Source organism: Emys orbicularis, chromosome 17, assembly GCF_028017835.1.
Source record: "Emys orbicularis isolate rEmyOrb1 chromosome 17, rEmyOrb1.hap1, whole genome shotgun sequence".
NCBI lineage: Eukaryota > Metazoa > Chordata > Testudines > Emydidae > Emys > Emys orbicularis.
This window is the reverse complement of record NC_088699.1, coordinates 12,295,438-12,316,849: the sequence shown is the minus strand read 5'-3', so window position 1 is coordinate 12,316,849 and position 21,412 is coordinate 12,295,438. Positions and strand designations below refer to the sequence as shown.

At 40.1% G+C, this 21,412-nt stretch overlaps 1 protein-coding gene across 1 annotated transcript in view; it reads left to right on the top strand.

Moving 5' to 3' along the window:
* PITPNM3 (PITPNM family member 3) overlaps positions 1 to 21,412 on the top strand; it is a 240,367-nt gene that overhangs the window by 190,405 nt on the left and 28,550 nt on the right. The window contains exons 9-11 of the mRNA XM_065418512.1: positions 4,508 to 4,689; positions 8,073 to 8,245; positions 14,776 to 14,946. Of these exons, the coding sequence (XP_065274584.1) occupies positions 4,508 to 4,689; positions 8,073 to 8,245; positions 14,776 to 14,946 (526 nt within the window). The remainder of the gene's footprint in view (positions 1 to 4,507; positions 4,690 to 8,072; positions 8,246 to 14,775; positions 14,947 to 21,412) is intronic.

The following is a 21,412-nucleotide window of genomic DNA, read 5'->3' as shown; positions in this document are numbered from 1 at the left end:
AGTTACAATTGCAAAGGACTGGATGGCTTAAGGGGATCCATTCCTGAGTAACAGAACCTGTAGGTTACCAGCTAATATCTAGCTTGGGTCAATAGTACCAAAAAGCCTTTCCAGTCTAAAGGCTGTTTAGTAACATACATGAACTGAATTTGATCCCAGTCCAAATCCCATTGGGCAGGTTGTCCACATGATGAAAGCCAACCTTCTAATGGGTATTACCGGGCTCCCTTGCTTGCCTATCTCAGCAGAAGGACTAGTTATTGAATGCACACATTAACAAAGCTGCCCTCTTAGCGGTCCCTCCAGGGCAGAGTTGAAGTCTCTTTTCTTGAGAGTGTGGGCAAGTTTACAATGAAGCTGTATATGTTCTGGGGATAAACAGGAGTTCGCTGCAGGGTTGTGCATCTGGAATAATTCACCTGTAATGGATTCGCATACAGATTTGAAAAAATAATAGGCCTATCCACACGCTTGCTGAGAAGCATTTTCCTTGTGGCATATAACGGCCTCAGATTTGTGGGTCCATTTTGGCTGCACTGCCTTATCAGAGAGGTTTTGACTTCAGTGCTATGAACCCCTTAACTCTGAATTTCTTTCTCTTTGTGGTTCAAGAAATGTAGGTGCAAATTCCCAGTTCTGCCACAGACCTTCTGTGTGACCTTGGGCAAGTCTCTTAATCTCTCTGAGCCTCAGTTCTGTCTGTCTCATCTATTTACATTGTAAATGCTTTGCAGAAGGACTCCTGTCACTGTGTTAGTACAGCACCCAGCACAATGTAGCCTTGATCTCAGCAGGGACCTCTACTGTAGTAAACCATAAACAATGATTTTGAAAACATTTCAACATGACACCATTATGTCCCCGGGAGGACCCTGAGGGGAGCAGTGTGACAGAGAATGGAAGCAGGGGCAGGGGAGAGTTGTGTAGGGACAGGGGGTAGGATTCTGCCCTCAATGAGGTCACTAGAAAAACTGCCACTTACTTCACTGGCCTGTGGAAGATAGAGAAAGAAGAAAGTTACGAAATAGTTAATCCCTTCTCCATCCAGACTTGTTCATTCCTTCCACACAACCCCCTCCCTCCTCAAAACCTCATCTGAAATGCATGTGCTTTGGCAGCTACATAAAATGTAATCTAAAAACTAGGTGATATTGGGGTTACCTCCTACTCTGTTGAGTAAAAAAAACAAAAACAAAAAAATGTGCAGTATCCTGTTAACTTAGATTAGTTTTTGTCACTAAAGAAAAGAGCTACCACATCTGAACAGGATCCAGCTCAAACAGCAACATCATATCCAGTAAATAAACACACACAATGGAAATGCCAACTTAACCATGGTGGTGGCAGCCCTGCAGCGGGAGTTTGGATGTTTTTCCACTCAGTATTGGTCTAAGATCATCAAACTGTGCAAATAGTAATCTCACAGTGATTGCCTTGTGACCCAGGGGAAGAAACCTGGACACAGGTTTTAATGATGCTCAGTGGGCAACTGTGAACTGCTGCCAATTTCCAACAGACTGAAGAGACCTGTAACTTCCAGTGCCACTGGTCATTCTTTTACTGAACATTCGGTTGAGCTAGTTCAGTGGTAGCACAAGGTAGTGTCTAAATATTGCTTAGAACCAGGCGAGCAAAATATACACCTCTACCCCAATATAACGCGACCCGATGTAACACGAATTTGGATATAACGCGGTAAAGCAGCGCTCCGGGGGGACGGGGCTGCACACCTTGGTGGATAAAAGCAAGTTCAATATAACGCGGTTTCACCTATAACGCGGTACAATTTTTTGGCTCTGGAGGACAGCATTATATCAGGGTAGAGGTGTATGTGGGATTAAATAGAAATAGGTGTGTTTGTGTTGCGGTATTGCCAACTCCATGTATTCAAAAATCGAGTCTAGCCCCTAAGAAAAACGTGATATTGGCATAAAAATTAGATTTTAAAAAATTGGATTGATTGGCCTTCTGGCTTTTTATTTTAATTAATTTGGCTATTTTGGAGATTTTAGGCTGCACATTTGCAAGCCTCTCTGCACCCAGGAGGACTAGAAACTTATTTTTTAAACAAAATATTAAGATTTTTGTGTATTCACATGACTCCAGGGTCTTGGACTTTAACACAAAATATTACAAGGCTCATGATAAAATTGTGAAAGTTGGCAACCTAATGATATTTTCTGAAACTATCTTCACAGTGCTTAGATGATGTGACAATGAGAATTATAAAAAAGCTTATTATTCAATCAGATGTTTAAGTGCTGTATCCAAAACCTGTTGAAGTTAATGAATTGCAGGAGGTATGTCTAAGGCACTAAATTATTTTGCTGTGTGTGTGTGTGTGCACGCGCGCGCACACGTGTGCTGTGTCCTCACCACCTTTTGTGTGTGGTAGCCATAAATATTCTTAAAAATGAATTTACAGGAAGGAAAATTCATCAAAATTATGAATTTTAAGCAAAGATTGCAGCATATTTGTGGAAAGCAAATTTCAAATTGTTATATCACAAATACACTGTCTATTTACAACACAGTTGGTTGTGGACAAGCTACATAGCAAGATCTCTTCACAGAAGTTATTCTGCAAATAATTTTGAATAATTAATCAATTTGAGATAATAGAAAAGAGATTCAGTGAGTATTCAGGAGCTGTCCACAGCAATAATTCCTTTGCTGCTCAGAATTGCTGCTTTGTTAACAAGTGCTGCAAAAGGGACCTGTAAAAGAAATCCAGCCAGGAAGCATTTTGGCAAAAGGCATTTTGACTTTGAGAAGTTCACTGTTTTTCTGTTAAGATTGTTAATAATTCTTATGGTACTGAGAGTTTCACTGTAAGATTGTACGTTGATTTGCTGTGCAGATAAGAGATTCAAAGGCAAATTTAAAAATATGATGAGTTGCGTAATAAGAATTGAGTGGAGACTCTGTTGTTCTCCACATTAACACACACAAAGCTCATGTTAAGCAAATAACTTTTTATTTTAACTTTACATCTACCTATTGCACGACACAGAGCCCACTCATAGCTGCAACAGGCAGCTCTTTGTTCTGATCAGCATTCAGGGCCCCATCTTCCTATGTGAAGAATGATCCTTTGAAATCCTTTTGTTTGAAACCCAGCTCCTCTACACAGGAACTAAGGGATGGGGCTAGTTATGGCATTACAGATAGCTGCAGTTTTAAGCCAGAAGTGTCCTGGGTACTGAGGAACTTTAACAGTGGACGTGGCACCATCTGAATTTTGCTGCAAGTTTGATGCAGTTAACAGGAAAACTTTCCAAGAATTCTAACTGCATGTTATTTCTGATTAATAGTGATTTTTAGTAGTTGTACTGCAGGACTAATTGTTTCTATGAACATGGTGGTACAAAACTAATCTTTTGCAAAAGTCATTAAGATGATGATGGTTATATCATATCAGCCCATGAATGGTAATACTGCATAATATGAGCTAATAGGATATGGGTGAAAACTGATAATTACACAATTACAAGAGGTTCTTTGTGTCAGAAGGTTTTCTCCATGCACGGTACCAATTTTCACATGCTTGTAATTCTGTTAAAATAGATGTTAGGTATTTTCACCTGTTCTTATTTGTTGAAATCAAGTTTAAAAAAGATTAAATTTGATTCAGACACAATAATTGCATATGACCAAATCCCCGGAGGCCTTAAGTAGGCAGATCTTACGTATTCACTGCAGGATTCAGCCATTGGAATTTGCTTCGACAAGCAGGACTTTGCTTGTGTGCAATATATTGCCCGCTGAAATTGATGCAGGGTAAGAGCAGGGTTTCAGGGGAAAGATGGTTATTAAAAGGAGCTGGTAAAATGAACAAACTGATTAATGTTCAATCCTATTTAAAGTGGTCTCTGCAATATATAGGCACCACTGGCCTCACTGTGAGTGGCAAGTGCTCGGTATCTTTGAAAATCAGGCCTCACATCCATGGGCAGGGCCGGCGCAACCCATTAGGCGACCTAGGCAGTCGCCTAGGGCGCTACAATTTGGGGGGCGGCAACCGCAGCGGTATTTCAGTGGCAGGACCTTCCGCCGCCTAGGGCGGCAGAAAAGCTGGCGGCGCTCCTGTCCATGGGGCATGGAGGGCTATTCCGTTAACGTATTTCAATATATTCTGTACACTTGGATCAAGGCCGCTTATGTCTGTCTATTATTTAAAGGGCACTCAAAGGACCACTGAGGTCAATGGAATCTGGACTTCTGATCGGGCCCCAAGCCCAGGAGGGGGTTACCAGGGTTAAAGTTGTCATACAAGTGACCTTCCCATTAGCTGCCCTTCTCCCCCAGTTTGCATGACACACAGCTAAGACAGACATCAGGCCTTTTCTCAGCCTCTTTAGTCTTACCTTGGTAGAGATGGCAGCTAACAATTCTACCCTCTGTTGGATAATACAATACAACTATACAAATAGAACTGCTTCATATTAGCTATGTTTTATTTTGGTCGCTCTTTTAATCTCCCTTTTGCTTTGTTCATTCTTTGAAGGATAATCCCCTCTTAGCAGAGGATTCCAGTCTGGGTGGCAGCAAACGCCTAAGCAAAAGTAATATTGACATTTCGGGAATCATGGAGGATGAGGAGCCAAGGCAACCGTTGCCAAGGAAACAGAGCGACTCATCCACTTATGACTGTGATACTATATCCCAACACCATGCTTTCCTGTCTAGGTAACTAGTCCTTCATTCAGTAAAAGCAATAGGATTGCAATTGAATGTGGAGTATTAATACAGTCAATGCAAGAGTAATGGCATCATTTATATAACACACGTAATGTTGCTGCAGACTTAGTTTAAGCCTTGGCAAGCTACTCCAGAAAAATGTAGATATTTAATTTTTGGAGGGTGGGACATTGTTCTGGACCCACTCAGCTGTATTTTTTAATTCAATTTTTGTTGACTGGTGTGAATTTTGAATGCAGAAACTGAATGCAAAAAATCCCAGTTTTTATAATGCACCTCTCACAAGTCAAATCAAATGAAGACTTGGCATTTTTTTGGAATTTTTTTTATTGTTATTATTTAGCCCCATCTAACTTTCATTAGAGGCTTTGCATGATTCTCTAGAGAATTAGGAAATTGACTTTTGGTGCTCCCAGCTGTCTACAAACTATGCAAGCTTTTTTGAAAACCTCCATAAATCTTCAATTTAAATGAATAAAAAGTAATCTTTAAAGGAAGCTTACTTAGCTTCCCTAAATCCTAAAAAAGAAACCTTTTAACAATATAACTAGCAGGGGAGGTTCATCATTTCCTTTGTCTGTCTGTCTCTCTCTGTCTTTACCTACCTAGTTTGACTGCTTGCTCGAGTATCTGTATCCTTTGTGCTTTATTTTTTCTTTCTGTTTGTTCTTTCTTCCTTTGTTTCGTTGGGGGTGATGCCGATAGAGAGAAAAGCCCCATTGTGTGCTCCCAAGTTTCAGTTCTGTGAGAGCTCAGGTACAGTGCAGACTTGCCACAGTGCTGTACACCAGCCTGCCTGTTTTGTCAGTAATAGCTCAAGGTAATTTTATTCTATCTCTTTGGCTGCAGTCAATGCATTCTTTGCTTTGGGTTCCTTGATTATTCTGTTTGGTTTTCACATCAGTGTGCTGCTGCTCCTTTCTGGATGCCGGGTCCTTACATTTTAAAGTACCTTCCTGCTTCAACAAAACAATGTGTCTTTTTCCATTTGTCTGTGACAGAGAATTTGTCAAGAATTCTAGTCCATCACTTTTAGCTCCCTGTGTAGCAGCAAGAAACTCCCAGGCTATCTAATCTGAACTCTCCATTCAACCCATTTATAATAGAATCTGGCTCAACTGAACTAATTTATCAGGTTTTGGCGTCTGATCTCTCTTACTTACAAATTGAAACATCAAAATATTGGCACTCTTCTTTCCTAATACCTATAGAATATATTTGCATGTTAGCTGCAAAATAAATATATTAAAGAAAATCCCCCCCCCCCAGTACATTATTTATGTTTTCACAAAAGAAAAAAAAAAAGCCCATCTTTTTATTTTTTTTTAAAAAAAGGATAAAAATAACAGTGTATGCCCGTGTTCTAATGACAAACATTTGATCTTCAGTCTTTGTTCATCAAAAGCAGACAATGACATTCTACACTCCTATTTATAAGTTCAGAGAAATATGAAAGGGAACATAATAGAGCTTGAAATGTGAAGATAGAGAATCATTTGATTAGCATTAATAATGTTAAATGACCAAGTAGTTCTGAATGATCTTTTTGCTATAATTTTTGCCTAATCTGGTTGATTTAAATAGTAGAACCCAGATATATTTTAGCTTGGATGGAGAGGTGGGTATTGGCAGAAATGTAGTAAAGAGAAGGGTTCTTGTCAGAAATGTATTTCATACTCATGGGGAAAACAAGATAATACAAAAAGCAATACAACAGTCCTCCTTAAACCTTCCATGTTTCAGTTTCTAGGTATTTACAATTTTTTTAAACTGAAAACTATTAAACTTATAAGTACATTTTTGCCTCTGCTTAACCCCCCATGAACATTTTACACCCCACTCAGATTTCTGACTCTTTAACCACCAGGTTTGCACAAATCTATTGCAAGGTAGCATGGAAATGCACAGATTGAGGATGAAAAATATTCTGAGAGATGTTTTTTAAAAAATCAGTGTGTTCTCCCAGCATGTGCAGCAATTTAAAAAGTTTCAGTTTTCTACATATCAGTTCCATGTAGGATTATTAACAATTGTTGTTGTTTTTTAATTTAGAGATGTTATCCCAGTTTGGATAATGAGATGACTGGGATACCTCCTAAGCATGGAAACTTTCTTGTTCTGTATACTTTGACATGTTTGCCTTGGCTACTTTGTGCTAGCTTCTCTTACCTTGTAGTGTAGCAATGACGCAACATGGGGCCAATAATGCAATTTAGGGATGGAGTAGTAACTGCACTGCCCAAGCAGAAGATGAATTTGACTCCTGGATTCATTCTATTCTGCATGACTGTAAACTTGGGGGCACTGTAGGGGTGCTAAACCCTGTCCCTAGTGGTTTGAGTTCAAAGTGTCTTATCTCTTCTCAATGAGAAGATCAGGTACAACATTGATGGGCTCAAGACAGTACCATTAAGTTCTCAGGTTGGAAAAAAGGCCTGGTCTTTTACTCTGAGTGCAGGACTGTGAGCCAGGGACTCCTGGCTGAGCCTCTGATGTGCTGTGCGGTCTACGGTAAATAATTTGAGGCCTGATTTTCAAAAGTTGATAAGCACCCAGAACTTCATTGGCAGTCAGAATATCCTGCATCTCTTAAAATTAAACTCTTGACTTCTCTGGGACTGGCACACCACCATTCTGATTTGGGAGCATTTTACACCAGCTTTGCACAGACGTGAATAGCGAAGTAAGATGCTTGTCAGTAGAGAATCCATTTTCTCTAAAAAAGGGGATAATGATACTTACCTACCTCAACTGTTGGTGGTTTGAGGGTTAATATAAAGTTTGTAAATCACTTCACAATGCAGATTAAAAGCTAGACTGCTGCTTATTATTAAGTAGATAGCTGCAAAGCGGGAGTGAAAAGTCAGAGAAACTCTCATGGACATGAAGATCCTTGTAACACCAAAAACTCTCATGTACAATGACATTTTTGAGTCAGATTCTTACACAACTTGGGTCCATTACAATTTGCAGCAAACACTTTTTCAGTGAATTCCTGTATGTGGCTTTAATTATTTTTTGGGGGGTGAGGGGGAGTAGTCCTGAGTCATGCAATGCCCACACAGCTGTCTTCTGTGCCAAGTATTTTAACTGCAGGGAATTACTGATCTTTGACAGTAGCAAATTTACTATGTAGCTGCATCAGAAAATAAAATATTCCAGATGACTGTAACAGAAAGAATGGGAAGCCATTATGGTTAGGGTGTGGCTCTGCTGTATGAGTGTCTCATTAGTAAAGCAGAAAATTTGGACCTACAGACCGAGACTGGAGTTTTCTAAGCAGCCCCTCTTTGAAGTAGAGCCTTTGCCCAGCAAGATGGAAAGGGACCCCTGGTTTATTGTTGTTAAGTCAATCCATTTTCCTTGTTCAGTATCCACGCGAGTGTTATGAAGAACGATGCAGACTTTCCTCCTATGAGCAGCTCCAGTCTCTCGGAAGTAAACCTGGGACGGTTTGAATTTGAAGTTTCAGATTTCTTCCTGTTTGGATCACCACTTGGTTTAGTACTGGCCATGAGGAGTACTGTTCTGTCTGGACTGGATGGTAAGTGCTTTTCAAGGTTTGAATACTGGCTGCTTAATGGCCAGTATGGGCAAAGAGAGGTACACACTGTTCCATTAAGCAAAATTAGAGATGAGACAGCAGATGAATTCCTACCTGTAATGGACCAGCATGCTAAAGGTCCCAATTCAGCAGGGACGTAAATGTAGGGTTGCCAGTTTTGGTTGGACGTATTCCTGGAGGTTTCATCACATGACATAATTTTTAATTAAAGATTAATCTTTAATTCCTGGAGACTCCAGGACAATGCTGGAGGCTTGGCAACCTTATGTAAATGCCAACTTAAGCAGTGACACTTGCACTGTTTTGGTATACAGTATTTGTACACAATGGTCCAAATCCTGCTCTACTATTTACCAATGTAAATTCAGAGTAATTTTAATGAATCCAGTGCAACTAAGCAGAATATGGCTTTAACGTGTAACTTGCAGCATTTTAGCTTTCCATGGGGAGCAAATTCAGCACCTAGGATAAGTGGGCTCAAACTGATTGGGCCCAGAAGTATTGAGAAATGGTGCAAATACAAATTGTAGCCACCTTGCTTAATCTCCTCTTGATTTGCTTTTTGGACTGTACACACCTGTTTTTGCTTTCTTGGCAGGTAAGCTGTACTCATTTTGTACATCAGTCATGACAAACTGGGGCATGTTAGGGTACTATACCATTTACACCTGTTTTCTGACCCATTCACCCTCATGTGTAACTCATACCACTGCTGGCTATGCATTTCAGTGTCGTACTGTTACAAGCAGATACATAAATGTAATTGTAGGAACAGTCCCTGAAAAAGTGCCCCAAAAAATCACCTCGGAATTTGGCCCAGAGACTTATTCCAGGTGGCATTTGGATGAATCTGGGTCTTATTTGTGATAGTCACAAACCTCTTTTTCCCCTTTAGTGATGGCCTAATGCCCAGTGAAGTAAAAAAAAATATTTTTTTTTAATACACACCTGGATATTTACACTATTTCTGGTGACTCACCCCATTCTCCGGAGACAAGTTGTATCCTTTGAATCTTCACGCTGTGTCAGGTTCTGTTAGCATAACATCTGTATGCTGCAATGTGCGAAATAATGTGTCCGAGCTCTGTGGCCGGTGACAAATGTGAGAGCATGCAGTAACATGTGGTAGATGAATGTATAGCTAGATGGTCTTCAGGGTTAATTTCTGGTTTTGTTTAAATCTATGACAGATGACTGTGATAAATATAAGAAGCTTCTACTGACTGTCCATTACAGCTGCTCGAAAGGTTTCCAATGAAACCTTTTGCCATCAAAAAAATATAGTTTCATCCAAAGTGAAATGTTTTGCAGTAATGTGCAATTTTAAATGAAAATTTCATTGGGAAGGTTTCTCAGGTGAAAGATGGAATTTAGAGAGAGAGAGAGAGCATGTGCTACATTCCAGGTCAGTGCCTTGACTATCCGGCTATTGGCTACTCTGGGGTGGGCCTCGCCCTCTTTCTCTTTTCGTGTTTTTTTTTCACAACAGTTTTCCAAAGGTCTTGGTTTTGTTCTTCATCGGAATGAAAACAAATTTCAAAACCTGAATGTTTCATGAAATGGAGTTGTTTTCTGGCTACCCTTACTATCTACCTACCTACCTACCTACCTGTTGCCAGTAGCAAAATATAGAAACCACAAAGATCTTTCTATTGCAACTTGCGTGTTTACTACCAATCTGATATTTGTACTTTCAAATCTCCTACAATACCCCAGTTTTTATTGGTTTTAAGGCCCAATCCAACAATGTACTTAAGATGCTGCTTAACTTGAAGCACGAGTCGTCCTATTGTCTTCAGTGGGGCTACGCCGGGTACTTAGATGCTTTTCTGGATCAGGGCCATAGTCTTCTAATCTCTCTCGCTTTCAGTCCTTCTCTCCTCACTGTCTGAGTACAATGCTGGAACAGTGCAACTGTCATCGCTTCAGGCACTGTGGAATACTGAGCAGCAACATGCTGCTAAATTAACAGTATTTTGAATTATTACAAATTATTTCTCCCAATTAGCTCTCACTTCCCTCCTCCCTCAAATATCCTGCAAAGAGCTGCTTTTGAGAGCAACCTTTCTGACCAGTATTTCAAAGACATTTCCAGCACGAGCAGAGTCTACATGCAACGTGAAGTGTTGTCAGTCCTCAGAGGGAGGTTCTCGTTAGGAGAATTCCATAGGGGGGGAAAAAGTTGAATCGTGCTGCCGAAAGGAAAATGTGTGACCAGAAGGCTCCTGTCATGCATATGGCTGAAGTTAGTAAAGTGGTGGAGTCAGAGTCACTTCTCATTGAGATGAGAGGTAGAGAGCAGAAAACATGAGAAATATAAGGCTAGACGTCCTTTCGTTTTTGATTTAAAGTTTTATTTTGTGTTTTTACTAATTACTAAAATGAAATGTTTTATGAGTTCGTGGGCAAAGGAAAATTTGCCCAATGGATTGTGTATTTCCTGCTGCAGAATGGGACCGCATGGCGTAGTGGGATGCTGTATAATGTATACACACAATATATATATAACATCTGTCATGTGCTCAGGCATCATAGCTTTGAATGTTGATTTTTCTTCTGTGGTAGTAGGAATCTAGCTAAAAAGTGAACTTTGGTTCCAATTTTTGCTATCTTTTAAAGGGGTCTTCTATTTCCCCCTCCCCCCCCCATTCAACATTCCCCTGACACTCCATAGCAATTTTTAATGTCCTCTCTTGCAGTTAGTTCTTTCTTTGCTCTTCCAATTGTCTAGTCACAGTTCTCGTCCTCTAAATCACAAATCATTTACAGCTCAATTTCATACTCTTCCACCTTCTATGTTCCTCATTCAGGGTTTTCTAGTCCATCAAAGCTTTCCCAAAGTTTGATATTCTCTAGCACTCACACTCTTCTCAGCATGCAGACCGTGGCCTCAGAGCTTTATGGGTAACTTTTTTCATCTAAAGCTGACCAATTACTTTAGCTAGTTACCTCGTTAAGTATTTGGAACTCAATCCATAGAACTGCTGAAATGGATACATCTCATGGTCTTCCCAAAATAATGTCAGTGACCAGAAACTCTGTAGGGACTAGCAAAGTTTTCTACTGGATCCTCTACTTGGAGCACTACAGACAATCTCTTAAAGACAGTGAAAGCTTTGCACTGAGTTTTAGCTTGTCATGCTTTCAAAATGTTCAAAGAACTGCAATTTTTTTTAAAAAGACCCAAAAATGGCAATTATAGAAACATGGTAGCCATTTTGTAAGTATTAATTAATCCTTACAATCCAGTTATGCTCCCTCAAACATTCACACAGGGAGCATAAAAAATGGACAGAGGAAACAGAACCAGAACATATCAGATAAAGTTACACATTCAGTTACACTTTAGTAATATAGGCAAATGATATACAATGAATAATACATAAAACATCTGATAGGCTAATGAGTAGCCCATATTCAGGTACTAATGGGAAGGGGGAAAGAGTGTCTTTAGCAAACACTCTGATTATCTCCTCCCACTCCCAGAGGATAAGATCCCAGAGTACAGGATCTGCATCTCCATGACATACAACTCAGGAGAATAGGGTTTTTTCCTCCAGATGAACTAGAGAGGTCAGTAAAAGAAAGGGGTGAACTTAAAGCCTAAACTGTATTTTAGAAATTTGTCAATGAATCCATGAGCTACTTACTACTCCTTGCACCCAACACATTCACTCTTGGAGATGCCTGATTGGGGCAAATTTTTCAGTAGTGACCATTGTTGTTGCCTGCTGGCTTCTGCCCATGCAGTGGATTCACCTATAAAGTAGATGCTTACCCATTTCTGTGAATTCCAAATGCAGAGGCAGCCATACGGTGGTGACCACCTACCTGACTTGCATGCACAAGCCATAGGCTGAATAGGTGCCTACTTTTTAGGGTTGCAGTCAACTGCACCTGTCTAAACAGAGGCTAACTGAAAAGATGATGCTTTGATAGCTTATTTGAGGTCACATGTGGTTTGGCTGTTTAATTCAGGTTAGCCCTGACTGAACAGAAATCTGGTTTAAGTTGAATGTGGTCCAACTTAGGAAGTACAGTTGATAGGTGCTTGGTGCAGTTTAGACATCATTTCAGAACTTGGGCCCCAGCTCTGGGAGGTAAATGCCTAGCAACGGACATGCTTTTGCTTAGACACCTTCGTGAACTGAAACCTTCTTGAGTGATTATTTTTAACAGCCTGTTCTTGATAAGAACACTTAAAAATTTATTTTCTCATTACCCTGAGAACTGATGAGGAGGCTACCGAGTATGTCTGAACATTCTGCCCTGCTGTTCCTGGCACAGCATCCTGCCTGTATAAAGTGAATAATACTGTAAGCTGTTGCTACAGTCTGCCATCATATTGATTGTCCATGGGGATTCTTTAAGGGTCAGATCATGGTACCATCATTTGGCCCTAAATGCCAATTAGACTTGCAGCTTATATGGCATGGATTTTCAAAGCCCATATAGCAGCAGGGGGGCTTACAAAGCCTGTCAAGCTTCAGTGTTTGCCAGCTTAACTCTTTCATTCCTCTCCCAAAGAGCACATGTGGCTGAGGAATGTGCGGTGCCTGAGCCAAAGTACATCACATTTTATCCAGCGGCTGGCTGAACATGTCGGCTGTCACCATATGAAACTTTTGAGAATGATAGTGAGCCTATGTGTTGTTTTTATTTCCTTCTCTAATTTGAGCCTGTTGTCTTAGGAGCCCTCTCCTCAGGACAAGCTCCATCAGAAAACCCTGCAACACAGAGTAATTGAGTGTAAGCAGATTCCTTCAGAGTAGTTCTCAAGTTAACAATCAGTCTGGCATATAGGTTTCCCCCTCCGGGTAAAAGCAGCCTAAGGCCTATTTCTGCAACATGGGGCTGGATTCTCAACCCTAATTCCATTCTCTTTCTGGAAGATGTGTCCCAGACTGTGGGGTGAGGCAAGATACACAAACAATATTCTTCTGTAAGATGGAGTCACAGTTCAAAGATGGTAGAGAACCACTGCCCTATTTCATTGGGAATCCTTTCAGAAGGAAGTGGGAAATGTGGGAATCTTTCATCTTGACTGTTAAAACTGATACGAGATGAGGTAAGGATGGTCTAGTGATAAGGATGCTAGCCTGGGATTTGGGGACCTGCGTTTAAGTACCTGCTCCACTACAGACTCCTTGTTTGACCTAGAGAAAGTCACTGCGGGAGTTAAGGGCCTGAATACCTTTGAGGATCTGGGCCTTTGCCTCTATGCTTCAGTTCCCCATCTATCAAATGGAGATAATGGCACTTCCCTACCTCCCAGGTGGGTTGTGACAATAAATACATTAAAGATGATGGGGTGATGGAGTGCCCCAAAACAATTTGTTTCCACCCCCCACCCCCGTGGTGTTTACAACACCAGCACTTGGATGATGTTCAAGAATAATGTTGCACAAGCAAATGAGCCTTAAAGAAAAGCACCATGCGTGTTATCAGTTTGATAGGATCAGTGCAAGAGAACAGTAATAAACTGTAACAGAAAAGAGTTTAGAGATTATTCTATTGCACAGCAGTTTGGAAAACATTAAGGGACGGATCCTGCTCATATGGAGTTCAGTGGGAGCCGGCATAATATTCCCAAACATCTGTTATAAGTACTTTAATCCATTCTTTACTCCTACAGTTAATGAATTGACTGTTGTAACATATTTGTGCTGCTGTAATATACTAAGTCTATTAGCATAATTAGCCCATAATGGATTGATCTGCTAACGCTGGAGAGGTTCACAGTGATCCAAATGCAGTTTGGTTAGATGGGAAGTGACTACACCTGCTGGCTTACAGACCCCAGCAGCCGTCTATGATCACCCATTTGAGTACAGGAGATGTCTCTATCTCAGTGCTGTACATCCAATTGAAAGAGTGCCTCATTAGCTGAGCGAGCGGGTGATTTTCAAACATCCATTTACAATTGCTGTCTGAATTTCTCCGTAGCTGCCTCTCTCTGGCAAATATTACAAGCCACGCTCTCCTGTTTTAATGTGTGCAGTTTCATTTTATGCATTAACTTCAATAAATTGACTTCTGAAGCTGCCTTGCTTCACATACCCACTCCAGCTTTCATCTCCATTTCAATCCTTCCTATTTAATGTGCCCATCAAATAGTTTTGCCTTCAAATATTCCAAGCAGAGGATGCCTCATGCTTTTATAGGTGCAATGTTCGATAATATATTTAGAAGGTTTTAAAACTTTATTGACTTTCTTGCTTCCATTGATTTCAAAGGCTGGCCTTAGCCTCAGCAGGTTGCCTATTTCTCAGACTGTGATCCATTTGCAAAATTACCTTTCAGCAAAGCTCATTTCATCGCCAAAGGAGTATGAAACAATTTAGTTGAAGAATCTCCTGCCTTTTGACTGTATATGTAGTTTGGGCTATTGTTTGTTTGTAGAATTGAAGGGACTATATATTTAATCACACCCCCACCTAGACCTCTCGAAAGATACGTGAGCAACCCATAAAGATGCAATGCTGATCTCTCTCTCTCTCTCGTTCCAGTGTGCCAGGTCCGTCCAGCTTGCAGCCAAGTGTACAGTTTCTTTCACTCTGCTGATCCCTCTGCCTCCAGGCTTGAGCCATTGTTGGAGAAAAAATTCCACCTCTTGCCTCCATTTAACGTCCCAAGGTACCAGAGATTTCCACTGGGAGATGGAAGATCACACCAGTTAGGTATGAGAAAGATTTCATATTGTATTGCTTGGATTTCACCGCTCCTACCCCATTAGTCTCTTGAGCTCTTCAGCTACTCTGTTCAAGAGGATTTTAGATACAGATACAACCAGCATACTGCAACAGAGGGTCCTGTGGCACCTTTAAGACTAACAGAAGTATTGGAGCATAAGCTTCCGTGGGTGAATGCCCACTTCATCAGTCTTGCGTCTGATGAAGTGGGCATTCACCCACGAAAGCTTATGCTCCAATACTTCTGTTAGTGTTAAAGGTGCCACAGGACCCTCTGTTGCTTTTTACAGATTCAGACTAACACAGCTACCCCTCTGATACTTGACAACCAGCATACTGATAGTCAGATAACTTTAGGGCACGAGGGGTATTGCTTTACTCTGTAGTTATAAGCCCAAAGGGATGCAATGAAAGACATAGGGTTCCTAAAGGTATGCTTTTCTGCTCTCTTTGTGCCACTTCACAGCCCCTTCTTTCACGTACTCTTACTGCAACTTAGGTGTCTGCCTACTTCAGTATTTTTTAGTGTGGAAAGTGTTGACAAAAATGAAAAAAGAAATTGTAAAAAAAAATATTAAAACTAAACATTTTGGGGGTTTTGATGAAAAATCCATTTTTGAGTACAGCAGACACAACAATTTTTGTTTTTTGTTTTTTTTTGTTAAAAACCCAGTTTTGCATCGGGGAAAATATTTGGACTGAACGTTTTTGACCAGACCCCCTCTCTAACTCTAATAGCTACCGTAAATGTAACAGAGATTCAGGTTCATCGTAGGAGGTATGCGGTGGGTTCACTTATAGCATGTGAACAATGCCCCGTTTACTATGAAAGAGTCCTCCAAAGCCAGTTTTATAAAATAGTTAGGCTGGCTACTGAAAACAGAGCAAAATCCTTTTTAAAAACACTAATCCTACATAGGTACAACAGAAACCTAGTTAAGTACATTACCAGTAAACACCTACCTAAATGTACATGGGTATTTCAGATGTCATTGTGCTATATTATTTGTAGCTGACTCATCCCACATACCTCCTAAGAGATTGTCTATTTTCCATCTAAAAGTGGAGAGGCGGGAGTGTGCCATATTTGACTTTGTGAAAATTTCATATGGAAAATAAGGTTGGAAAAAGTCACACGGAGATGAAACATTCTAACTGATAACATGGTGCAAAAATTCTATTAATCGCCCACAATTTATTCTCCTTTTTTTTTTTGGTTACAAATCCCAGACATAAATTCAAGCCTCAGCAGGATATTTCAAAAGCCATTTGCGACTCAGAGCTTGGAAGGTAAAGGAGTGAAATGGCAGAGTTTTGTATCTGTTGGATTCATGAGAACACAAATCAGTGCAAACCTGTTTTCCTCATTCAATAACATAGCTATAAATCCAACATCAGTCTTGTTTGCTAAACCGTGTGCTGGGCCCAAGGTGTAAATAAACTGTGGTAGATTTGATCCTGATTAACTTCATGTTTAAGAAGCTACAGAAAATCTGAAGTTATGCCATCTCACAATAAAAACAATCATATGTTTAACAAAACTTCAGATGAACTGAGTTCCATCTATTAACCCAAAATAACAGTACTAATACGGGGCACTATCATTTATCCATTACTGGTTATTTAACAAACACAATGACTTAAATGGATAACACAGAGGTTAATACTTTAATCTAGTATCAGTCAAGTGTTACTAGATTTAATGTCAACCTTTTTATAGTAGCTAAAATACTGATTCTTCACTTAATGTGTCGCTTTGACAAACAGCTTAATGTCAACTTTCAATAATTTCATGGAGAAACTCAGTTAAATCACGACAGGGTTTTTTCATTTGAAATTATAGATTTCTTTTCCTCAACAAGGTTAAACTGGGCCACATTTTTCATTACAGTTAAATGATGCCTACATAAGTGTATTCAGGGATAAAGGAATTATAACAAGAAACCAAATGGAATAGTTTTACCACTTTGAACAAGACTAATAATTGAGGTCCATCCACCATGACGCTATTGTGTATTTTTATTCAATCCCCTAACTATGCTGAGATGGGTCAGGTGGAAATAAGATAGCAAAGGTCAGGTATAGAGCTGGTCAAAGTGTTTTAAACAAAAAGCAGATTCCCAAATACTTTGCATGTAGAAATTAATTTCTCTATAGCAGATCATCTTGCCATGGTTCTGCTCTGTACTTAGACAATCATTGGCAATCCCAAAGCAAGGGAACATATATCCCTCTGAATGGCATGAAATCATATATCCCATCATGCTTCTCTAAGAACATAAGAACAGCCATACTGGGTTAGACCAAAGGTCCACCTAGCCCAGTATCCTGTCTTCTGACAGTGGCCAATGCCAGGTGCCCCAGAGGGAATGAACAGAACAGGTAATCATCCAATGATCCATACCTTGTCGCCCATTCCCAGCTTCTGGCAAACAGAGGCTAGGGACACCATCCCTGCCCATCCTGGCTAATAGCCATTGATGGACCTATCCTCCATGAATTTATCTAGTTCTTTTTTGAACCCTGGTATAGTCTTGGCCTTCACAACAGCCTCTGGCAAGGAATTCCACAGGTATACTGTGCGTTGTGTGAAAAAATACTTCCTTTTGTTTGTTTTAAACCTGCTGCCTATTCATTTCATTTGGTGACCCCTAGTTGAAGTGTTATTTACTCCTCATAACACAAACTTATTTACTTTCTCCACACCAGTCATGATTTTATAGACCTCTATCCATATCCTCCCTTAGTTGATTCTTTTCCAAGCTGAAAAGTCCCAGTCTTATTAATCTCTCCTCATACGGAAGCCGTTCCATACCCCTAATAATTTTTGTTGCTCTTTTCTGAATCTTTTCCAATTCCAATATATCTTTTTTGAGATGGGGCGACCACATCTGCACACAGTATTCAAGATATGGGCGTACCATGGATTTATATAGAGGCAATATGATATTATCTATCCCTTTCTTAATGATTCCCAACATTCTGTTCACTTTTTTGACTGCCACTGCACATTGAGTGGATGTTTTCAGAGAACTATCCACAATGACTCCAAGATCTTTCTTGAGTGGTAACATCATTTAGACCCCATCATTTTATATGTATAGTTGGGATTATGTTTTCCAATGTGCATTACTCTGCATTTATCAACACTGAATTTAATCTGCCATTTTGTTGCCCAGTCACAAAAGATCCTTTTGTAGCTCTTCGGAGTCTGCCTGGGACTTAACTATCTTGAGTAGTTTTGTATCATCTGCAAATTTTGCCACCTCAATGTTTACTCTTTTTTCCAGATCATTCTTTGTGTGCCTCAGAAATTTTTTAAGTCTGTTGGATGTGCCTCCTAGGATATGTGAGATGTGTTTGCTTGGGTTTTTGGCAGTCTGTGTTATCCAACTGTTGTCTCCCTCCAGTATAAAACATAACACAAATTGGATCTAAGATTTGTAAAGCATTCCTATGCTCAATGGGCAAGATTATGAATTATGCAGCAGCCTGACTGAGAGACTTTTCAGTGAAAATAGGTTCAGCTGCAGACACTTCCCCACTGTGAACAGTTGGCTTTATTTCACTACTTAGTGCAGAAGACTCCAAATAGTTTGAGTTGCTGTTTAATATTGTCTCACCCATCCAGTTCCCTGTTCAAAGGTGCATCTCTCTTCATTTTTATTTATTATTTATCTCTTCATCTCTATTAATATCCTTTGCTCTTCCCTGGAAGCTGCTCTGGATTTGTCTAGTGTAGCTACAGCCTGTATGTGCTAAATCCAAAGTACTTATTCCCAGGCTAATATAGAGGGCTGGATTCTCAATGCAGATTCCTTTTTACAGGCATGTTTCTGCACCAATACTGAATAGTGTCTGCAAATGCTATCATTTAGACACCTTTCTACATAAATATCCTAGCAAATCAGGTATGTAGACATCTAAATGGCAGGACTTATGCCTTCCAAAAAAGGAGACCATGTCAAGATCACTTTAAATATCTGGCCCATAGAATACTTCCATAGGACTGGTAGCAAAGATACAGGATACTGTATTAGTGCAGCCTTGCTGTCTTCCATGGTGGTCCCATTTGCTCTTTCAAGCTAAGCAGATTCAGATAGAGTGAATGCTTGAAGGGGAGACCTTGCAGATGCTGCACGGTGTGGTGTTGCTGATTTAGTAGTAGCAGATCTTCTTTCTGGGATCATGTTGAACCCACTTCCCAGAACGTTCTTACAAGGCCAGTGTGCAGCTGGAGGTGCTGTCTGTTGCATGAGTTGTAAAACAGAGTCTCTGAACTCTTGTGATTATAACAGATTCCATGTAACTTTTTGCATTAATCCCAGAATAACTGGAAACTCCAACTTCACCTCCTGGCTTCAAATCTATGTAGACTTAAGTTGTTGCCATGTTTTACCCCAAAGTGAGCTGTATTTCAATGAAGGATGAAATCCTCTCATTTAATTTAAACAAAATAAAAGTGCTTTGGGATCATCTTTTGGAATAAAAGGTGCTATATGAATATGGGATTCATTCTGTTGATTACATGGATTTTTCCTTCCTGTGGCAGACCAGCTTGCAATATCCTTTATGTAAAGTGCAAGTCTTAAAACTGAAAGGTTTCATGGCCCTTACGGAGAAGCCTAATCCCATGCATTTCATGATGTTTATACCGCTTTCCAAAACTTCCTTTCTTGATAACCCTTCATCTTAAAAAAGAGACTCTTCTCCAGATCCTGTTTCAGAAGATTTGGAACATAGTTAAAAATGAGACTGGTTCTATTGTAGCTGTGGGCCTAGCATTCTTAACTGGTGCCTTTATGTGAAAAGGTAATGAATCTGGAAACCCAGTTGAAGTGGTTACCACCAGAAAGGGAACTTCATGATGTGACTCACAGGAAGGATGTAGATAAATCAAGCTGGAGAACATGGTGAAAACTGAGTTTACTATAGCTACCTTCCAATTCTTGCTAACTGAATGACTATAAAAGACTTAATGCCCACTGCACTGTGTGTAGGATTAAGCTTGAAACTTTCAGACCTATTGATCAGATTTATTTTTTCCATTTAGAGTCCGATATCGTAAGGAAAAGTGGCTCAGGTTTATGCAGATGATCTCCTTTTCTCTTCAGTAGGCAACAGCATCCATCTCTAAGTCCACTCAGAGGGGTTAATTTATGGCGTCACTTATATGCATATCAAATCTCTGCCCGCATTGAGCTGTTCCTACTGTCTATTATTATTCCAGTGAGCCACCATTGTTTCACAAGCAACATGCAAAGAACATGTTAAGAGTTTCAGTAAACCAAAGTTGTCTCCTTGCGTTTAATGGTGATCAAGACTGACCTTTGTCAGATGAATTTTTGACAGTCCCTGGGGCTTGGCTAGCCTTGAGAACTGTTCTTTTTCCTGATGATTACTCATTTGACTGCAACTATCAATACAGTTGCTAATGTGGATGTGATTACCTTGTTAGGCTATCGATTTATCAAGGGCAATTTCAGTACATAAGAACATAAGAGAGGCCGTACCGGGTCAGACCAAAGGTCCATCTAGCCTAATATCCTGTCTACCGACAGTGGCCAATGTCAGGTGCCCCAGAGGGAGTGAACCTAACAGGCAATGATCAAGTGATCTCTCTCCTGCCATCCATCTCCATCCTCTGACAGGCAGAGGCTAGGGACACCATTCCTTACCCGTCCTGGCTAATAGCCATTAATGGACTTAACCACCATGAATTTATCCAGTTCTCTTTTAAACTCTGTTATAGTCCTAGCCTTCACAACCTCCTCAGGTAAGGAGTTCCACAAGTTGACTGTGCGCTGCGTGAAGAAGAACTTCCTTTTATTTGTTTTAAACCTGCTGCCTATTAATTTCATTTGATGACCCCTAGTTCTTGTATTATGGGAATAAGTAAATAACTTTTCCTTATCCACTTTCTCCACATCACTCATGATTTTATATACCTCTATCATATCCCCCCTTAGTCTCCTCTTTTCCAAGCTGAAGAGTCCTAGCCTCTTTAATCTCTCCTCATATGGGACCCGTTCCAAACCCTTAATCATTTTAGTTGCCCTTTTCTGAACCTTTTCTAGTGCCAGTATATCTTTTTTGAGATGAGGAGACCACATCTGTACGCAGTATTCGAGATGAGGGCGTACCATCGATTTATATAAGGGCAATAATATATTCTCAGTCTTATTCTCTATCCCCTTTTTAATGATTCCTAACATCCTGTTTGCCTTTTTGACCGCCTCTGCACACTGCGTGGACATTTTCAGAGAACTATCCACGATGACTCCAAGATCTTTTTCCTGACTTGTTGTAGCTAAATTAGCCCCCATCATATTGTATGTATAGTTGGGGTTATTTTTTCCAATGTGCATTACTTTACATTTATCCACATTAAATTTCATTTGCCATTTTGTTGCCCAATCACTTAGTTTTGTGAGATCTTTTTGAAGTTCTTCAC